Consider the following 18,880-nt stretch of genomic DNA (forward strand, 5'->3'; position numbering starts at 1 on the left):
GCAAGGGTCTTCTGGTACTGCCCCATTTTTGTAGACCTCTCCACCTCAGGAATAAGAGAGTGAAAGTTCTCCTTGTAGCAGTGGTCTAAAAGTGTCACCAACCAGTAATGACTGTCACCCAACATTTTGACAACGCGAGGGTCACGGTTAAGGCAGCGTAACATATAGTCAGCCATGCGTGCCAGACTGGTAACGGGCAAGATTTCCGAGTCCTCACCCAGATGACGACTGACCATGCTCTCCTCCTCCTCCTCCTCCTCTCCCCTGTCCTCAGGCCACCCACGCTGAACCGACAATATGACACTTGTACAGGTACTACCGTCTACAGCGCATGATAACAGCTCCTGTTCTTCCTCCTCCTCCTACCCTCATTGTCCCCCAATGCATGTTGGGATGAGATGAAGCTGGGCTGTGTGTAATCGCCAACTACGGCTTCTTGATCCATCTCATCATACTCTGGTTGCAATGCCTCCTCTTTAATTCTCTGCAGAGAGTGTTGCAAAAGACAGACAAGTGGGATGCTGACACTAATGATGGCGTCATCGCCACTCACCATCTTGGTGGCCTCCTCAAAGTTTGTCAGGATGGTACACATGTCAGACATCCAGGTCCACTCCTGAGGACTTATGTGTGGAGTCTGACCTGAATATCGACGGCCTTGTTGCATCTGGTACACCACAACTGCTCTCTTCTGCTCACAAATCCCTTGCAACATGTGGAGGATAGAGTTCCAACGTGTGGGGACATCACACACCAGTCGGTGTGCCGGAAGCTGCAAACGCTGCTGCAACACAGCAAGGGCGGCGGAAGCTGTAGCCAACTTGCGAAAATGAGCTGACAGGCGGCGTACTTTCACGAACAGATCTGGCAACTCGGGGTACGATTTAAGAAACCGCTGAACCACAAGGTTAAGCACTTGAGCCAGGCATGTTACGTGTGTGATCTCACCTCGCCTCAGAGCCGCCACCAGGTTACGGCCATTGTCACACACGACCATGCCGGGATGTAGGTTCAGCGGTCTCAGCCACAGGTCTGCCTGCTCTTTCACAGCTGTCCACAACTCACAAGCAGTGTGAGGTTTATCACCTAAGCTTATGAGTTTCAGCACAGCCTGTTGCCGCTTGGTGGAGGCAGTACTGCAGTGCTTCCAGCTTGTAACTGATGTGGTGATATCTGAGATGTAGGCTGAACATGAGGAGAAGGAGGAGGAGGAGGATGATGCGCAGGAGCTATACACTGTGGGGGCAACTATGACTGACAAAGGGCCCGCAATCCTCGGTGTGGGGAGGACGTCTTCCATCCCAAGGTCAGACTGGGTCCCGGCTTCCACTATGTTTACCCAGTGTGCCGTCAGAGAGATGTACCGTCCCTGGCCACAAGCACTTGTCCACGTGTCCGTTGTCAGGTGGACTCTCCCAGTAACTGCGTTGTTGAGGGCATGGCAGATGCTTTGGGACACGAGCTTGTGTAGTGCGGGGATGGCACACCGGGCAAAATAGTGTCGGCTGGGGACCGAGTACCGAGGGACGGCCACCGCCATAAGATTGCGGAAGGATTCCGTCTCCACCAGCCTAAAAGGCAGCATTTCCAACGCAAGCAGTCGTGAAATGTGCAAATTTAGGACTGTGGCCTGTGGGGCATTATCTGCGAATTTTCGCTTTCATTCAAAGGTCTGGGATATGGACAATTGAACGCTGCGGTGGGACGTGGACGTGGACGTTGATGCTGTTTCTTGAGAAACTGCCATAACAAGTGAAGACTGAGAGGAGGAGGCTTCTTTACATGCAGTATGGACAGGGGATTGCCTTGCACACACAACAGGGGGTTCTATTGCATGCACAACAGTGGAAGAAGCAGTGGTGACACCCGCTGACACTGGTCGTGGACCCTGGGTTTGCCCCACAAAGTCGGGTGCTTTGCTGCCATGTGCCTGATCATGCTGGTGGTGGTCAGGCTGGTAGTTTTGACACCCCTGCTGATGCTGGCCTGGCAGGTGGTACAAATGGCCTTTTTGGGGTTATCAGCAGAGTCTTTAAAAAAATCCCAGACTCTGGAAGACCTATCGGTTGTACTGGCAACGTCCCTCGTGTTGGTGTTACGGGGAAGAGTTGCCCGCCTTCTGTCTGCGGCCACCACACTGCTTCTTCCTGCCTGTTGTGGTACTCTGCCTCCCTCCCACTGTGTGCTGCTGGCCTCACTCTGCATGTCCTCCTGCCATGTTGGGTCAGTTACTAGATCATCCACCACCTCCTCCTCTTCCACTTGCGCACCACGATGCTCCTCCTCACTTGCTGGCAATTGTGTCTCGCCATCGTCCACCTCTTGTGACAAATTGCCAGCGTCGACTTCCTGTGGCCATGGCTGTTCAAATATTTGGGCATCGCTACATGGGATCTCCTCTTCCACCACTTCAAGCGTATCAGGCGAGGGGCACAAATCTGGAAATGGACCAGTGAACAGCTCTTCAGAGTGTCCAAGTGTGGGATCAATTGCTGTCTGACGACACGCGGCATGGTGGGAGGAAGGAGCATCAGGCTGAGGAGGAGTATGCGGTCGAGACTCACGGCTACTAAGAGTTGACCGTGTGGAAGACAGACCGGAGGTGGTTGTGCCCAGGTAACTGGAAGTATTATCTGCTATCCAATTAATAACCTGTTCACACTGATCAGTTCTCAATACTGGTGTTGTTCTGTGCTTCCCTAGTAATTCGGTCAAGAAGTGGGAGCGAGAAGATGTGGCTGTTGGTTGTGGCACATTTTCACCTTGGCCACGGCCCCGTCCTCTGCACGAACCATCACCAGAACGTCCACTTCCACGTCCCGTGCCACGCGCCTTGCCCATTGTAAAGGAAGTAAAATAGCTTACACTTGCACTATCAATGGAAAAAGGGTAATAAAAAGTAAATTAGAACCGTGGAAGAGGAAAACCACAGTTCTATTTCTCTGGCCTACACCCGACTCTTTTAAACAATCTGAACAATCAGGGAGAAACTATTACTGTTTTTCTTTACGTAAAAAATACCAAAACCTGAATAATAGAGATTTTTTTACCGTGGGATGGTAAAACCACAGTTATTGTTCACTGGGGTATACCAGACTTTTTTAAATAGATATAATTGTGGCTGAACAGTGAGCAACACACTCAAACTGTGTTTTTTTAGATACCAAAGGCCCAAAACTGGATAGTACAGAGATTTGACCTGTTCAACTGCAAAACCACACTGGGATTTGTCAGGCCTACACCAGACTATTTTCAACAGATATATTTTTGTGTCACAACAGTCAGGAGACACTACTGTTTTTCTTTACGGAAAATATACCAAAACCTGAATAATAGAGATTTTTTACCGTGGGATGGCAAAACCACAGTCATTGTTTACTGGGGTATACCAGACTTTTTTAAATAGATATAATTGTGGCTGAACAGTGAGCGACACACTCAAACTGTGTTTTTTTAGATACCAAAGGCCCAAAACTGGATAGTACAGAGATTTGACCCATTGAACTGCAAAACCAAACTGGGATTTGTCGGGCCTACACCAGACTATTTTCAACAGATATATTTTTGTGTCACAACAGTCAGGAGATACTACTGTTTTTCTTTACGGAAAATATACCAAAACCTGAATAATAGAGATTTTTTACCGTGGGGTGGCAAAACCACAGTTATTGTTTACTGAGGTATACCAGACTTTTTAAAATTGATATAATTGCGGCTGAACAGTGAGCAACACACTCAAACTGTGTTTTTTTAGATACCAAAGGCCCAAAACTGGATAGTACAGAGATTTGACCCGTTGAACTGCAAAACCACACTGGGATTTTTCGGGCCTACACAAGACTATTTTCAACAGATATATTTTTGTGTCACAACAGTCAGGAGACACTACTGTTTTTCTTTACGGAAAAAACTACCAAAAGCTGAATAATAGAGATTTTTTACCATGGGATGGCAAAATCACAGTTTTTGTTTACTGGGGTATACCAGACTTTTTTAAATAGATATAATTGCGGCTGAACAGTGAGCGACACACTCAAACTGTGTTTTTTTAGATACCAAATGGCACATAAGTGGATAATACAGAGGTTTGAACCGTGGAAGTGCAAAACAACACTTCTGTTTCTCTAGCCTACACCTGACTATTTTCAACAGATATATTTGTGTCCGAAAAATCAGAGACACGCTTTTTTTTTGGTGGGGGGGACACCAAAAGGTTAATAAGATGGGTATTTGTACAGTGTGAAGGAGAAAAAAAAAAGAGGATTTAGATGAAAAAAAAAGGATTTTTCCTGTCCCCTGAGACCTGGAGCTAAGTCCAGCAATTTCAGCAACAGGAGCAGCACACAGGACTGTAATGCAGCGTTTGCTGGTATAACCACTGCGTCTCCTATACAGCCTGCCTGCCTGATATCTGGGATGGATATTAGTCCTGAGAAGGACTGTTTGTTTGATCTAGCAGTCTTTACAGACCCTATACTACCTATTTCGCACTATATATCCCTCCCTAAATCAGCAGCGCTGTCCCTACACTGTCTAATCCGGAGCGACTGTGTCCAAGATGGCGGCGCCCGCTTTTAAATACTCGAGGTGACGCTGTGCGGCCAGCCAATCACTGTAATGCCCACAACCAACATGGCTGCGGCATTACAGTGACTGGCTGGCAATTCCTGCATGTTCATTGGCTCTGTAAAGAGCGCCAAACATGCAGGGCGGAGACCCGAGCTCCCGCCCGAGTAACGCAGAAATGCTCGGTGCTCGCCGAACATCCCGAGTAGCGTGATGCTCGGGCGAGTACCGAGCAGTGTCGAGCATGTTCGCTCAACACTAATAGGCACATAATTCACAAATATATGGAGAGGTCTTTCGTCTCCAGCTCTCACTGGAACAGTTAAACATAAAACTTTTATTAAATAAGATATAAAAAAATATTGTAACTTCTCACCAGGAAAACCCTGATGGCTAAGAACAAGTTGCTATTTTTTAAAGAAAAATTGGCCATTGCCTTCCTGGATCTGGGGTTATGATTGTAAATTAATCTCATATAATAAAACTTTTATGTTTTATCTATTTGTTCAATTGCCAAAAACTAAAGAGTATCCAAACATCAGTGGAACATTAACGTCTGCGGAACAGGCAGAAAAAGCTGTGTGATCTATAATGTGTCTAAACAAACCTCACCTTACACCATATCCAAGATATCAGTATGGAGGACTTACCTTTCCAGAAGAGAGGGAGGATAACCAAAATACTGATCCTCATGGTGTGGGGCTTTATGTGCCTCTTCTTTATACTGAGATGAACTTTTGGTTGAGATGTTGGATGGATTGTAGAATCTATGGAACAAATTATATTTCACTTTCTGTCTGTTCTGTTGAACTTTAGGAGTAAAGTAAAAAAACTACTCTATCTATCTATGTAATTTATCTATCTATCTATCTATCTATCTATCTATCTATCTATCTATCTATCTATCTATCTATCTATCTATTATCTGCTGTGAGGGAAATAATTATTTGATCCCTTGCTGTTTTTGTAAGTTTGCCCACTGACAAAGACATGAACAGTCTATAATTTTAAGGGTAGGTTAATTTTAACATTGAGAGATAGAATATCCCCAAAAAAATCAAGAAAATCACATTGTATAAATTAGATATTTTTTTTTGCATTTTGCAGTGAGAAATAAATATTTGATCCCCAAAAACCATTATGAGTTCTGGCTCCTACAGACCAGTTAGACGCTCCTAATCAACTCGTTACCTGCATTAAAGACAGCTGTCTTACATAGTCACCTGTATAAAAGACTCCTGTGCACAGACTCAATTAGTCAGACTCTAACCTCTACAACATGGGCAAGACCAAAGAGCTTTCTAAGGATGTCAGGGACAAGATCATAGACCTGCACAAAGATGGAATGGGCTACAAAACCATAAGTAAGACACTGGGTGAGAAGAAGACAACTGTTGGTGCAATAGTAAGTAAATGGAAGAAATATAAAATGACTGTCAATCGACATCGATCTGGGGCACAATGCAAAATCTCACCTCGTGGGGTATCCATAATCATGAGGAAGGTGAGAGATCAGCCTAAAACTACACGGGGGGAACTTGTTAATGATCTCAAGGCAGCTGGGACCACAGTCACCAAGAAAACCATTGGTAACACATTACGCCTTAAAGGTTTAAAATCCTGCAGTGCCCACAAAGTTCCCCTGCTCAAGAAGGCACATGTGCAGGCCCTTCTGAAGTTTGCCAATGAACACCTGGATGATTCTTTGAGTTATTGGGAGAAGGTGCTGTGGTCAGATGAGACAAAAATTTAGCTATTTGGCATTAACTCAACTCGCCATGTTTGGAGGAAGAAGGCGGATAAGTACAACCCTAAGAACATTGTCCCAACTGTGAAGCATGGTGGGGGAAACATTACAATTTGCTTTTCTGCAAAGAGGACATGACAAGTGCACTGTACTGAAGGGAAGATGGATGGGGTCATGTATCGTGAGATTTTGGCCAACAACCTCCTTCCCTCAGTAAGAGCATTGAAGATGGGTCATGGCTGGGTCTTCCAGCAAGACAATGACCCAAAACATACAGCCAAGACAACAAAGGAGTGACTCAAAAAGAAGCACATTAAGGTCATGGAGTGGCCTAGCCAGTCTCCAGACCTTATTCCCATAGAAAACTTATGGAGGGAGTTGAAGCTCCGAGTTGCCAAGTGAAAGCCTCAAAATCTTAATGATTTAGAGATGATCAACATAGGGATAGGGGAGTGGACCAAAATTCCTCCTGACATGTGCGCAACCCTCATCATCAACTACAAAAAAATGTCTGACTGCTGTGCTGCCAACAAGGGTTTTGCCACCAAGTATTAAGTGTTGTTTGCCAGAGGAATTAAATACTTGATTTTTTTTGGGATATTCTATCTATCAATGTTAAAATTAACCGACCCTTAAAATTATAGAATGTTCATGTCTTTGTCAGTGGGCAAACTTACAAAAACAGCATTGGTTCAAATACTAATTTCCCCCACTGTATATACAGTATTATCTATCTATTATCTATCTAAATAATAATCTTTATTTTTATATAGCGCTAACATATTCGGCAGCGCTTTACATACATTATTGGCACTGTACCCATCGGGGCTCACAATCTATATTCCCTATCAGTATGTCTTTGGAGTGTGGGAGGAAACCTGAGTACTTGGAGGAAACCCGCACAAACACGGGGAGAACATACAAACTCCTTGTAGATGTTGTACTTGGTGGAATTTGAACCCAGGATCCCAGCGCTACAAGGCTGCAGTGCTAACCGCTGAGCCACCATGCTGCCCAATCTATTATCTATCTATTATCTATCATCTATTATCTATCATCTATTATCTATCTATTATCTATCATCTATCTATTATCTATCTATTATCTATCTATTATCTATCATCTATTATCTATCTATTATCTATCTATTATCTATTATCTATTGTGAGGCAGTGACCGGGATCATATATGAGGGATGTTATATATCCCCCAGAATGTGTACAGAGACCTATTAAATCCATTGGAGTGCATTGCAGTCACAAAATCACCTGCGGCTGCAATGCAGGAATGAAGGTGAGCATTGACCAGGTCAGGCTATCTGGCTAAGGCAGATTAGTAAAACCCAGCAGGTCCTTCATTTCTTGGCGGAGGCCACAGAAGGCAGTGGGACGGCCTCCTCCCTCCAACCCAGGTTTTCCAGTGGCTCTTGCCACAGGTCCTTTAAAAACCCTGCACTAAGGATTAGTGTTGCTCAGTGTTGGGACCTGCTAGCAGTATAGTAGGAAAGCTCGGTGGCCTGTGTGTAGCTGAACCCCCACCTGGGAAGGCTCTGCACCCGTCAGGTTATGAGCATCCCGGCGCAGCCGCAGCCCACGGCAACCATTGTTTAAGGACTCATGTTAACCCAGCTGCGAACCGGAGGACTTTTCTGTTTACCCGTGAGTTGCTGAATAAAGCTGTTTATGTTGGACTTGCTTGGGTCCCTGCCTCAGTTACTGCACGATGTGTACATCGCCGCCTTACAGCTTGGTGGAGAATGCGGGCAGTTAGCAACCACATGTTCCGGCCCCTGACACCGCCAGCACCTAATGCTGGAGGTACTGTTAGGTCTTATGACCGTTTGGGAGGGAACCGGTCTCCTGCCACTCTCACTCCGGGGTACCCCTTCAGCATGGGTATGGTGCTGACAGTCCTCAGCAGAGGGACGCGACTCCTTTCCTGGTTCCTTTGTTGGCAGGGATCGGCGCGAGGGGGCAGAGTCTTGGATAAAGTCCTGAGTGGCCGAGTAGCGCTCGATCAGGCTGACCACCTGGTCGAGGGTGCTGGGGTCCCCTTGCCCTACCCAACGTTGGATAGCGGCCGGCAGAGTACTCACCAGCCGGTCGACCAACACCCTCTCCACCATCTGGGCTGGAATCAAAAACTCAGGCTGGAGCCATCTGTTTACCAGCTGCAAAAGGTCATAAGCCTGAGACCGGGAGGGGTGGGTCTCCACATAGGCCCATGAGAATACACTCTGAGCCTTCACGTATGTATTGACCCCCAGTCTGGCAAGGATTTCACCTTTGAGCCTCTGGTAGTCCTGGGCGTCCTCCCGACTGAGGTCGAAGTAGGCCTTTTGGGCATCGCCGTCCATAAACGGAGCCACCACTTCTGCCCACTGGCCGGTTGGTAGGTTTTCCCGCACTGCTGTGCGCTCATAAATGGTCAGGAAGGCTTCCACGTTATCCTCCGGTCCCATCTTCCTCAACGCTGAGCGAACCTTGTCCCAGGCCTCTCGACGTTCCGGGGCTGGTGCCGTCGGCGTCTCCCGCAGGGCTGTGAGCTGTTGCACGATCAGCTTATTGGTGTGCTGCTGCTTGAGCTGCTCCTGCTGCTGCCGCTGCATGAGGACCAATTGTCTTAAAAGCTCCTCCATTTTGTCCACAGGGTTGGGCTGAAAGGTGGCAGGCCGGATTGTGGTCATGCAGCTGCTGGTGGAGTATTCCTCAGTCACAATACCTGCATTCTCCACCAGGGTCAGAGCCTGATGGGTGCAGAGCCTTCCCAAGTGTGGGTTCAGCTACACACAGGCCTGCCAAGCTTTCCTGCTATGTTTGTAGCAGGTCCCAACACTGAACAACACTAATCCTTAATGCAGGGTTTTTAAAGGACCTGTGGTAAGAGCCACTGGAAAACCTGGGTTGGAGGGAGGAGGCTGCCCCATGTCTTCTGTAGCCTCCGCCAAGAAATGAAGGCCCTGCTGGGTTTTACTAATCTGCCTTAGCCAGATAGCCTGACCAGGTCAATGCTCACCTTCATTCCTGCATTGCAGCCGCAGGTGATTTTGTGACTGCCATGCACTCCAATGGATTTAATAGTTCTCTGTACACATTCTGGGGGATAAATAACGTCCCTCACATACGATCCCGGTCACTGCCTCACACTATCTATTATCTATCTAGCTATCTATCTATCTATTATCTATCAATCATCTACAGTTGTGCTCAAAAGTTTACATACCCTGGAACAATTTTTCCTCTCTTGGCCTTGTTTCAGAGAATATGAATGATAACAAAAAAACTTTTTCTCCACTTATGGTTATTGGTTTGGTGAAGCCATTTATTGTCAAACTACTTTGTTTTCTCTTTTTAAATCTTAATGACAACCAACAACATCCAAATGACCCTGATCAAAAGTTCACATACCCTGGTGATTTTGGCCTGATAACATGCACAGAATTTGACACAAATGGGTTTGAATGGCTACTGAAGGTAACATCCTCACCTGTGACCTGTTTGCTTGTATTCAGTGTGTGTGCATAAAAGCTGAGTGAGTTTTTGGGATCCAGACAAACTCTTGCATCTTTCATCCAGCCACTGACATTTATGGATTGTGAGTCATGGGGAAAGCAAAAGAATTGTAAACAGATCTACGGGAAAAATATAGCACAGGAAAGGGATACAAAAAATATCCAAGGAATTGATAATGCCAGTCAGCAGTGTTCAAACTGTGATTAACAAATGGAAAATCAGGGGCTCTGTAAAAACCAAACCACGGTCAGGTAGACCAACAGAAAGTATGGCCATAACTGCCAGGAAAATTGTTCGAGATGCAAAGAAAAACCCACAAATAACATCAGCTGAAATTCAGTACTCTCTGAAAACTAGTGGTGTGGCTGCTTCAAGATGCACAAAAAGGAGGCACTTGAAGAATAATGGGCTGCAAGGTCGAGTCGACAGAAGAAAGCCATTACTGCACAAATGTCACAAAGTATCTCGCCTACAATATGCCGAACAGCACAGAGACAAGCCTCAAAACTTCTGGTACAAGGTAATTTGGAGTGATGAGACCAAAATTTAACTTTTTGACCACAACCATAAACGTTACATTTTGAGAGAGGTCAACAAGGCCTATGATGAAAAGAACACCATTCCTACAGTAAAGCACGGAGGTGGATCGCTGATGTTTTGGGGATGTGTGAGCTACAAAGGCACAGGAACTTGGTAAAAGTTATCAGCAAATACTGGAGGCAAATTTGCACTCATCAGGCTGGAAGCTGCGCATGGGACGTACTTGGACCTTTCAACATGACAATGATCCAAAACACAAGGCCAAGTTGACCTGTCATTGGCTACAGCAGAACAAAGTGAAGGTTCTGGAGTGGCCATCTCAGTCTCCTGACCTCAATATCATTGAGCCACTCTGGGGAGATCTCAAGCGCGCAGTTCATGCTAGACAGCCCAGGAATTTACGGGAACTGGAGGCTTTTTGCCAAGAAGAATGGGCAGCTTTACCATCTGAAAAATTAAAGAGTCTCATCCACAACTACCACAAAAGACTTCAAGCTGTCATTGATGTTAGAGGGGGCAATACACGATATTAAGAACTGGGGTATGTGAACTTTTGATTCAGTGTCATTTGGATGTTTTTGGTTGTCATTAAGATTTAAAAAGAGAAAACACAGTAGTTTGACAATAAATGGCTTCACCCAACCAATAACCATAAGTGGAGAAAAAGTTTTTTTGTTATCATTCATATTCACTGAAACAAGGCCAAGAAAGGAAAAATTCTGCCGAGGTATGTAAACTTTTGAGCACAACCGTATCTATTATCTATATATTATCTATTATCTGTTATATATTTAATGGGGATAAATGTAAGGTAATGCACTTGGGCAGAGGAAATAAAATGTATAATTATATGCTTCATTGTGAAACACTGGGCAAAACTGTCACTGAAAAAGACCTGGGTGTATTGGTGGGCGACAAGCTCACGTTTAGTGGCCAGTGTCAGGCAGCTGCTGCAAAGGCAAATAAAATAATGGGATGCATTAAAAGAGGCATAGATGCTCATGAGGAGAACATAATTTTACTTCTATACAAGTCATTAGTGCGACCACACTTAGAATACTGTGTTCAGTTCTGGTCTCCGGTGTATAAGAAAGACATAGCTGAACTAGAGCGGGTGCAGAGAAGAGCAACCAAGGTTATTAGAGGACTGGGGGGTCTGCAATACCAAGACAGGTTATTACACTTGGGGTTATTTACTGTGGAAAAACGAAGGCTTAGGGGTGATCTTATTACTATGTACAAGTATATGAGGGGACAGTACAAAGACCTTTCTACTGATCTTTTTACTCTGAGGCCAGAGACGGGGACAAGGGGGCATCTTCTACGTCTGGAGGAAAGAAGGTTTAATCATAATCACAGACGGGGATTCTTTACTGTAAGAACAGAGAGACTATGGAACTCTCTGCCGCCTGATGTTGTAATGAGTGATTCACTACTAAAATTGAAGAAGGGCCTGGATGTCTTTCTTGAAAAGTATAATATTACAGGTTATATATACTAGATTCCTTGATAGGGCGTTGATCCAGGGAACTAGTCTGATTGTCGTATGGAGTCGGGAAGGAATTTTTTTCCCCAATGTGGAGCTCAGTGTTTACCATATGTTTTTTTTTACCTTCCTCTGGATCAACATGTTAGGCTATGGGTTGACCTAGATGGACTTAGTCTTCCTTCAACTTTAAAAGCTATGTTACTATGTATTATCTATCTATTATCTATCTATTATCTATTATCTTTCTATTATCTATTTATTATCTATCTATTATCTATCTATTATCTATCTATTATCTTTCTATTATCTATTATCTATCTATTATTTATTATCTATCTATTATCTATCTATTATCTATCTATTATCTATTATACATTTATTATCTATTTATTATCTATTATCTATTTATTATCTATCTATTATCTATCTATCTATCTATTTATTATCTATTATCTATATATTATCTATAATCTATCTATTACCTATCTATTATCTATTTATTATCTATTATCGATCTATTATCTATTTATTATCTAATATCTATATATTATCTATAATCTATCTATTATCTATCTATTATCTATTTATTATCTATCTATTATCTATTTATTATCTATCATCTATCTATTATCTGTCTAATATATATTATCTCTGTTAATTATCTATCTATTATCTATGATCTATCTATTATCTATCATCTATCTATCATCTATCATCTATCTATGATCTATCTATCATCTATCTATTATCTATCTATTATCTATCTTCTATTTATCTATCTATCTATTATATATTATCTATCTATTATCTATTTATTATCTATTTATTATTTATCTATTATTTATTTATTATCTATTTATTATCTATCTATTATCTATTTATTATCTATTTATTATCTATTACCTATTTATTATCTATCTATTATCTATTATCTATCTGTTACCTATCTATTATCTATCTATTTTCTATCCATTATCTATCTATTATCTATCAATTATCTATTATCTATCTATTATCTATCTATTATACAGGGTGGTCCAAAAGTAGGTGGACAGAAAGTGTAATAAGGTTATGAAGGGGGAGATTCATCAAACATGGTGTAAAGTGAAACTGGCTCAGTTGCCCTAAGCAACCAATCAGATTCCACTTTTCATTCCTCACAGACTCTTTGGAGAATGAAAGGTGGAAACTGATTGGTTGCTAAGGGCAACTAAGCCAGTTTCACAGATCTAGTTTTCACAGATAGATCTCCCCCAAATCTGTTTTCTTTTCAGATAATTCAGATAACACATAATGGCAAATAATTTAAACACAGATCAAAGAAAATGGATTTTAACAGAGTTTTGGAAATCTCAAAATGCTGAAACCATTAGAGCAAATTAGGTTGAAACATTTGGTACTTAAGCCCCAAAGAGAGAAACCATTTACCGCATTCGTGACAGATTCAATGCCACTGGCTCAATCCTTAATGCTCCAAAAACTGGTCGACCCAAAACAGTCTGTCCAGAAGATAATAAGCAACTTGTTGCTGAAATATTTGTTCGGAGTCCAAAAAAGTCCACCAGAAGAGCCTCTTTGGTATTGGGAATTTCACAAGCTTCTATCATGCGAATCCTGAAATCTATTGGGTGGAAAGCTTATCATCCACGTCTAATTCATGGTTTATTGGAGGATGATCCAGACAGGCGGCTGCAATTTAGTGTTTGATAAATCTCCCCCTTCATAACCTTATTACACTTTCTGTCCACCTACTTTTGGACCACCCTGTATATCTATCTATTATCTATTATCTATTTTCGATCTATTATCTATCTATATCTATCATCTATCAAACTCAAATTCAAAGAAGCTTTATTGTCAGGACTAAATACATATTAGTTTTGCCAAAGCAAGTGTACAGTAGAGATAGAGACTGTAGTAATGATGGATGGGGCACGTCCAGGGTGGGGGCTATGGAAGTCCATGACATATCATAGTTCCCTTTCTTGCAGCCTATACTCCCATACTGCGCTGCTATCTATAAAAATATCTGATGTAAGTCTTGTAATATCCTGCGCTTTCTTTCTGGTTTAGATTAAATAGAACAAATAGAAGCTTCTCTCTTCTATATATAAAGGTAGAGAACAATCTGCACTCACCTTGTAAAGTCTATAATATCAGGAGTATAGAGCCGGCATCGCTGATCTCCGCTCTGTCCTTCTGTACCGTGTTTCTTCTTCTGTCTCCGGATTCTTCCTCTTGCTTTGCTTACTATGATCTTTCTGTCACTCATTGCTTAATGTTTCTATTTTGTAATTTCCTCCCGGCCGCTCTTCCTTCGCTTCCTCTTTGTTTTACTAAAGTGTCCTCTCCTCATTTGTTTTATGTAGTATACAACACTTTTCTATTGTGGTAGCATTAATTATATTTTATATATTGTAGATTTTAACACGTGATCAGGTCATGTAACGCGCAAAAAATTGTAGAATTCCATTTTTGGCTCTTTTGCCAAATAACCCAAAAAAACAGTGAAGCAGAGTTAAATGGTTCTATTCTTCACTGCTATAGCTCCCGCCTAGAGGGAATATTATAGCAGTCATTTATAATTTCGTTTGAAAACTAATTTTTCTTTCTCTCTATATATTTATAATGACCAAAGCTCCCTGATTTTACTGTCTCTTTTGTTTCTCTGCATATTCAACTTTGATGTGGTCATAAATCAGCTGAGAGGAACCTAGAAAGAGTCCGCATAGTCACCACCAGTATTGCTGTGCTCACCTGAAATGTTCTGCTCCTTTTCTCACTTGTAATTTTGCAAAAATAGAGAAAGGGACCAGAGAGATCTGCTGTGAATATTAAAAGTATCCCTTGTAAAAAAAAAGACTAATATTCTAAAAAATTTTACATACTTTTTCTAACCCTATCTAGTGCTAGGATTAGGGTAAGGGCTAGGGTTAGAGGTAAGACTAGAGTTAGGGCAAAGGTAATAAGATATATGTGTAAAAACATGTAAATATATATAAAGAAATTGCAACAATATAAAACTTTTAACTTATTTTGGATTTCAGTAAAAGGCAATAAAAATTATAAAATCAAAGCACAAGCTGTAATTCATTGACATTTTCAAAAAATACAACGCGGTAGGAAATTTGAACTTTACGGATTTATATATTTTTTAATCGTTGCAACTATATAACTATGTATGTGCTTGGAGGATAAGAGTTACAATAATGAACTTGTGGTGGGAGTCATGGAGCTCTAGTGGTCTATGGGTTAAGGTGTGGAAAATATCTGCCTTGTCCCGGATACTAGGAACTCACACTACACAAATACATATCACCAGTAGATCTGTATCGTCTCTTTATATATACAGTTTAACTCTTCTTATGAAAAAAGGGTGTAATATTCACACAAATAAGTTTTCTAACACAGCACAGAAATAGAAGGAATTTAGTTTAATTCTTTTTTTGGAATAATGTTTTTGGTATTATAATCTCAACTTTGAAAGTAAGGGTAAAGGTTCAAAATGACTTTATTATTGAAAAAAGAAAAGTTTAGAACTTTTGCATTATCCTGCAAACCTCACAGTAGGACGCTGAGTAAAATCCACAGTAATTCTTCTAGAACTGGGTTAATAAAGTTCAAACATCCAATTTTATTGTTAGGAAGACCTTAGCTAAAAGATCTCTAGAAAAGTTTACTATCCTTCCCACCCCAAAAAATTAGAAGGTTTGTCCAATATTTTTTTTTTAACATATCCACAGAATAGAGGTTTAATGTACGATAAGTAGGAATCTAGCATTTGCAACCACCATTCGTAATGAATAGAGGAGTGATAAAACATGCTCAGATCTTCTCCACATTTGCATCCTTGAGATTCCTGGACTCTAACCTCTCCTTCAAACCACATATCCAAGCCCTTTTCACTTCCTGCCGACTCCAACTCAAAAACATCTCCCTGGTCCGCATATTCCTCAACCACGAATCTGCAAAAGCACTAGTGCACGCCCTCATCATCTCTCGCCTTGACTACTGCAACCTCCTGCGGCCTCCCCTCTAACACTGTCGCACCCCTCCAATCTATCCTAAACTCTGCTGCTCGACTAATCAACCTGCCCCCCCACCATTCCCCGGCCTCTCCTCTCTATCACTGGCTCCCCATTGCCCAGAGATTCCAGTTCAAAACCCTAACCTTGGCATGCAAAGCCATCCACAACCTGTCTCCTCCATACATCTGTGACCTAGTCTCCCGGTACTTACCTGCACGCAACCTCCGATCCTCACAAAATCTCCTTCTCTACTCCCCTCTTATCTCCTCTTCCTATAATCACATACAAGATTTCTCTCATACAACCCCCCTACTCTGGAACTCTCTACCCCAACACATCAGACTCTCGTCTACTGTGGTAACCTTCAAAAGGAAACTGAAGACCCACCTCTTCCGACAAGCCTACATCCTGCAGTAACCCTCGCTCCACCATACCGCTGCATGACCAGCTCTACCACTACCTACTGTATCCTCACCCATCCCTTGTAGACTGTGAGCACTCGCGGGCAGGGTCCTCTGTCCTCCTGTACCAGTTTGCCGTTGCATTTTTGTTCAAGATTTTGGTAATTGTTTTTGCTATGTATACCCCTTTTTTCACATGTAAATTGTCATGGAATAAATGGAGCTATAATAGTAAATAATAATAATAATCCCCGTTGTCATGATTGCAGGGGTCCCACTGGTTGGTAGAAGTCATACATTTATTATCTATCCTGTGGATAGATAACATATATTGTTTATGGGACAACCCTTTTATTTAGGAATCTTGGCTGGAAACTTTTGGAATCCACTGGAATTGATCTCATAGATCAAATGGCTACTAGTTCCACCACTTTCTTGAGATTGCCAGAATCAACCTGCTCTATAGATGCAAACCAGAAGTTTTACCAAAGATTTGTTTAAATTGCAACTAGACTTGGTCAACTATGTGGGGGCAGATGATTTTACAATCCTATTCTTAGGTCTACTGTTGCCTGATAATGTTCTCTATCGTACCCAAACTGTTTTCATTCTTTCTCCAACACATATTTCTGTTCTTTAGTCTTGCAGTCCAAATTCTCTTCATTTTCGACAACTTCTCCTTTATACCATTTCCCTATTCTATATACTGAGAACTGTATTGCCACATCTGTCCATATCTCATGTGGCACCCCAGAGGGTCTGGTTGCCACAGTGGTAGTAATACCATGTCTGGGAGCAAAACAGGAGTTTCCTTGTCAGGAAAACATTACATGCAACACCTCCTGCCCCAGACCAGAGAGAAGAGGATCCTGTCCTTTATAACTGGATCTGGAGGCGGGGTTAGGTAGTCTGAGTCTGGAGTTCAGTGTGTGGAGTCAAGTAGGACACGAAGGAGTAAAGAGCCAGGGACTGGAGCTGGAGTTAGCTCGTCCTGGATAGTATCCACAGAGGACCGGACGCCGGCGCCCGAGGCTGTGGGGATTGCATACCCAGCAGCAGATACCGCAGGGCAGGAGATTGCAGGTCTCCTGGCCCATCAGAAGCCCGGAGGCTCAGCCACATGAAAGGAAACGTACTGCCACAGAGGAGCGAGGAATACACAATGCCCGAGTCACCAGCCATACGGGCGAGCGCAGCACGTTACACTCAGGGACGTGGGCTACAACACGACTATAAGCAGGATAGCCAAAGAGTATAGTCAGTACGGCAGGCCTACAACTCCAAAGTGTCCGTGTTGTCATTACTGATACCTTGCACTACTACCATCATCATCCAGTCACGCTGCCCTGAAGTTACACTCCTCCTGTGGGGAGTCACATCACCTTGCTGCACATACCACCAGCTTCAGCGGACTGCTCGGCAGCGGCGGTTACCAATAACCTCATTCCACAGGTGGCGTAGTCGGACATTAACATTTGTACACATAGACTACTACCCTGGTTTGACTGCCCTGGGTCACGGACCGGGTCACCGCCACAGTGACTACAACCCCCAGCATTTACAGGCCCGGCTCCGGGTACCCCATGGCCCAGGGGGCGCATCAACTTTGGCGTAGTCGGCAGGATAGTGTGCCCGCTACCACCGGGTACTGCGCGCCTTCACAGACTGTGTCGCATACCGTGGTGAAGATTTCCCGCCATTTGTCGCCGTTTTCCCGCCATTGTCCGCCATTTTCGGAACGCAGCGCAGGAAGAAGAGGGGCGTGATCACTGGAAACACGCAAAGTCCAAAGCCCCGCCCCACGCACCGATGCAGCGCCAGGTCCTGGAAAGAGCCCAGCGAGTGCTGACGTCAGACGCGTGTGACGCCAGGTCCTCGACGGTGATCATCACCTGCGGAACTGCGGCCTACGGAAGAAAAGAGAAGGAAGGTAGGCCACGGTTCACTAGGGGGGGAAACCCACGAAATGGAGGGAACTTCAACCACCGGCGTGGCCGCTGCCGCAGTAATGCCATTCACCATGCCTTATATACCGGGGGCAGCGTGGTTGCCCCAGTACTCAGGAGAGTCGCACACCCTGAGTGACTTCAAGGAGAGACTAAGCAGTTTATTTAAAGTATATCCTCTGTCCGAGGAGCAGAAAGTGAGCATCCTCATAGGCCAGTTGATTGGTGCAGCCTAGAGAGAAGTAAAGTCCTGGTCAGCCTGAGAAAATGGGACTGTAAAGGAGATACTGGCCCGCCTAAAGGACACTTTTGACACCCATACTACGGCAGAGATAAAGATGAAGTTTTATGGGTGCAAACAACGGGCACAGGACAGTGTACGGGACTATGCTTTAAACCTGCAGGAGGCGCTGAGGGCCATCAAACAGGTAGACCCTGACAGTGTGCGTGATGAAAACAGACTGTTAACCGAACAATTTATTGAGGGTTTACTGTCCAGCACCCACCGAACCCAGCTGCGCATAATGGCTCTGCAAAACTCTGACTTGGACTTTGCTCAATTTAAGGACAGGGCCATCCGGGTGTTTTGAGAACCAGCACCAGGTGGCGCTACAGCTCACAGGCGCCTAGTTATCACCTACCACCAGGAGG

At 43.5% G+C, this 18,880-nt stretch overlaps 1 protein-coding gene across 2 annotated transcripts in view; it reads right to left on the reverse strand.

The window, feature by feature from the left end:
• Positions 1-14,139, reverse strand: part of LOC141171998 (sialic acid-binding Ig-like lectin 13) — a 71,130-nt gene extending 56,991 nt beyond the window's left edge. For both annotated transcript variants that reach the window (XM_073655756.1, XM_073655755.1), the window contains exons 1-2: positions 13,993-14,139; positions 5,217-5,333 (exon numbers count right to left, since the gene is read on the reverse strand). In XM_073655756.1, coding sequence (XP_073511857.1) covers positions 5,217-5,259 — 43 coding nt within the window. In that variant the 5' untranslated portion in view covers positions 5,260-5,333; positions 13,993-14,139. The remainder of the gene's footprint in view (positions 1-5,216; positions 5,334-13,992) is intronic.
• Between the last annotated feature and the right edge of the window lie 4,741 nt (positions 14,140-18,880).

Source organism: Phyllobates terribilis, unplaced genomic scaffold (genome assembly GCF_046119375.1).
Source record: "Phyllobates terribilis strain yellow unplaced genomic scaffold, ASM4611937v1 Scaffold_12__6_contigs__length_324123572, whole genome shotgun sequence".
Classification (NCBI taxonomy): domain Eukaryota; kingdom Metazoa; phylum Chordata; class Amphibia; order Anura; family Dendrobatidae; genus Phyllobates; species Phyllobates terribilis.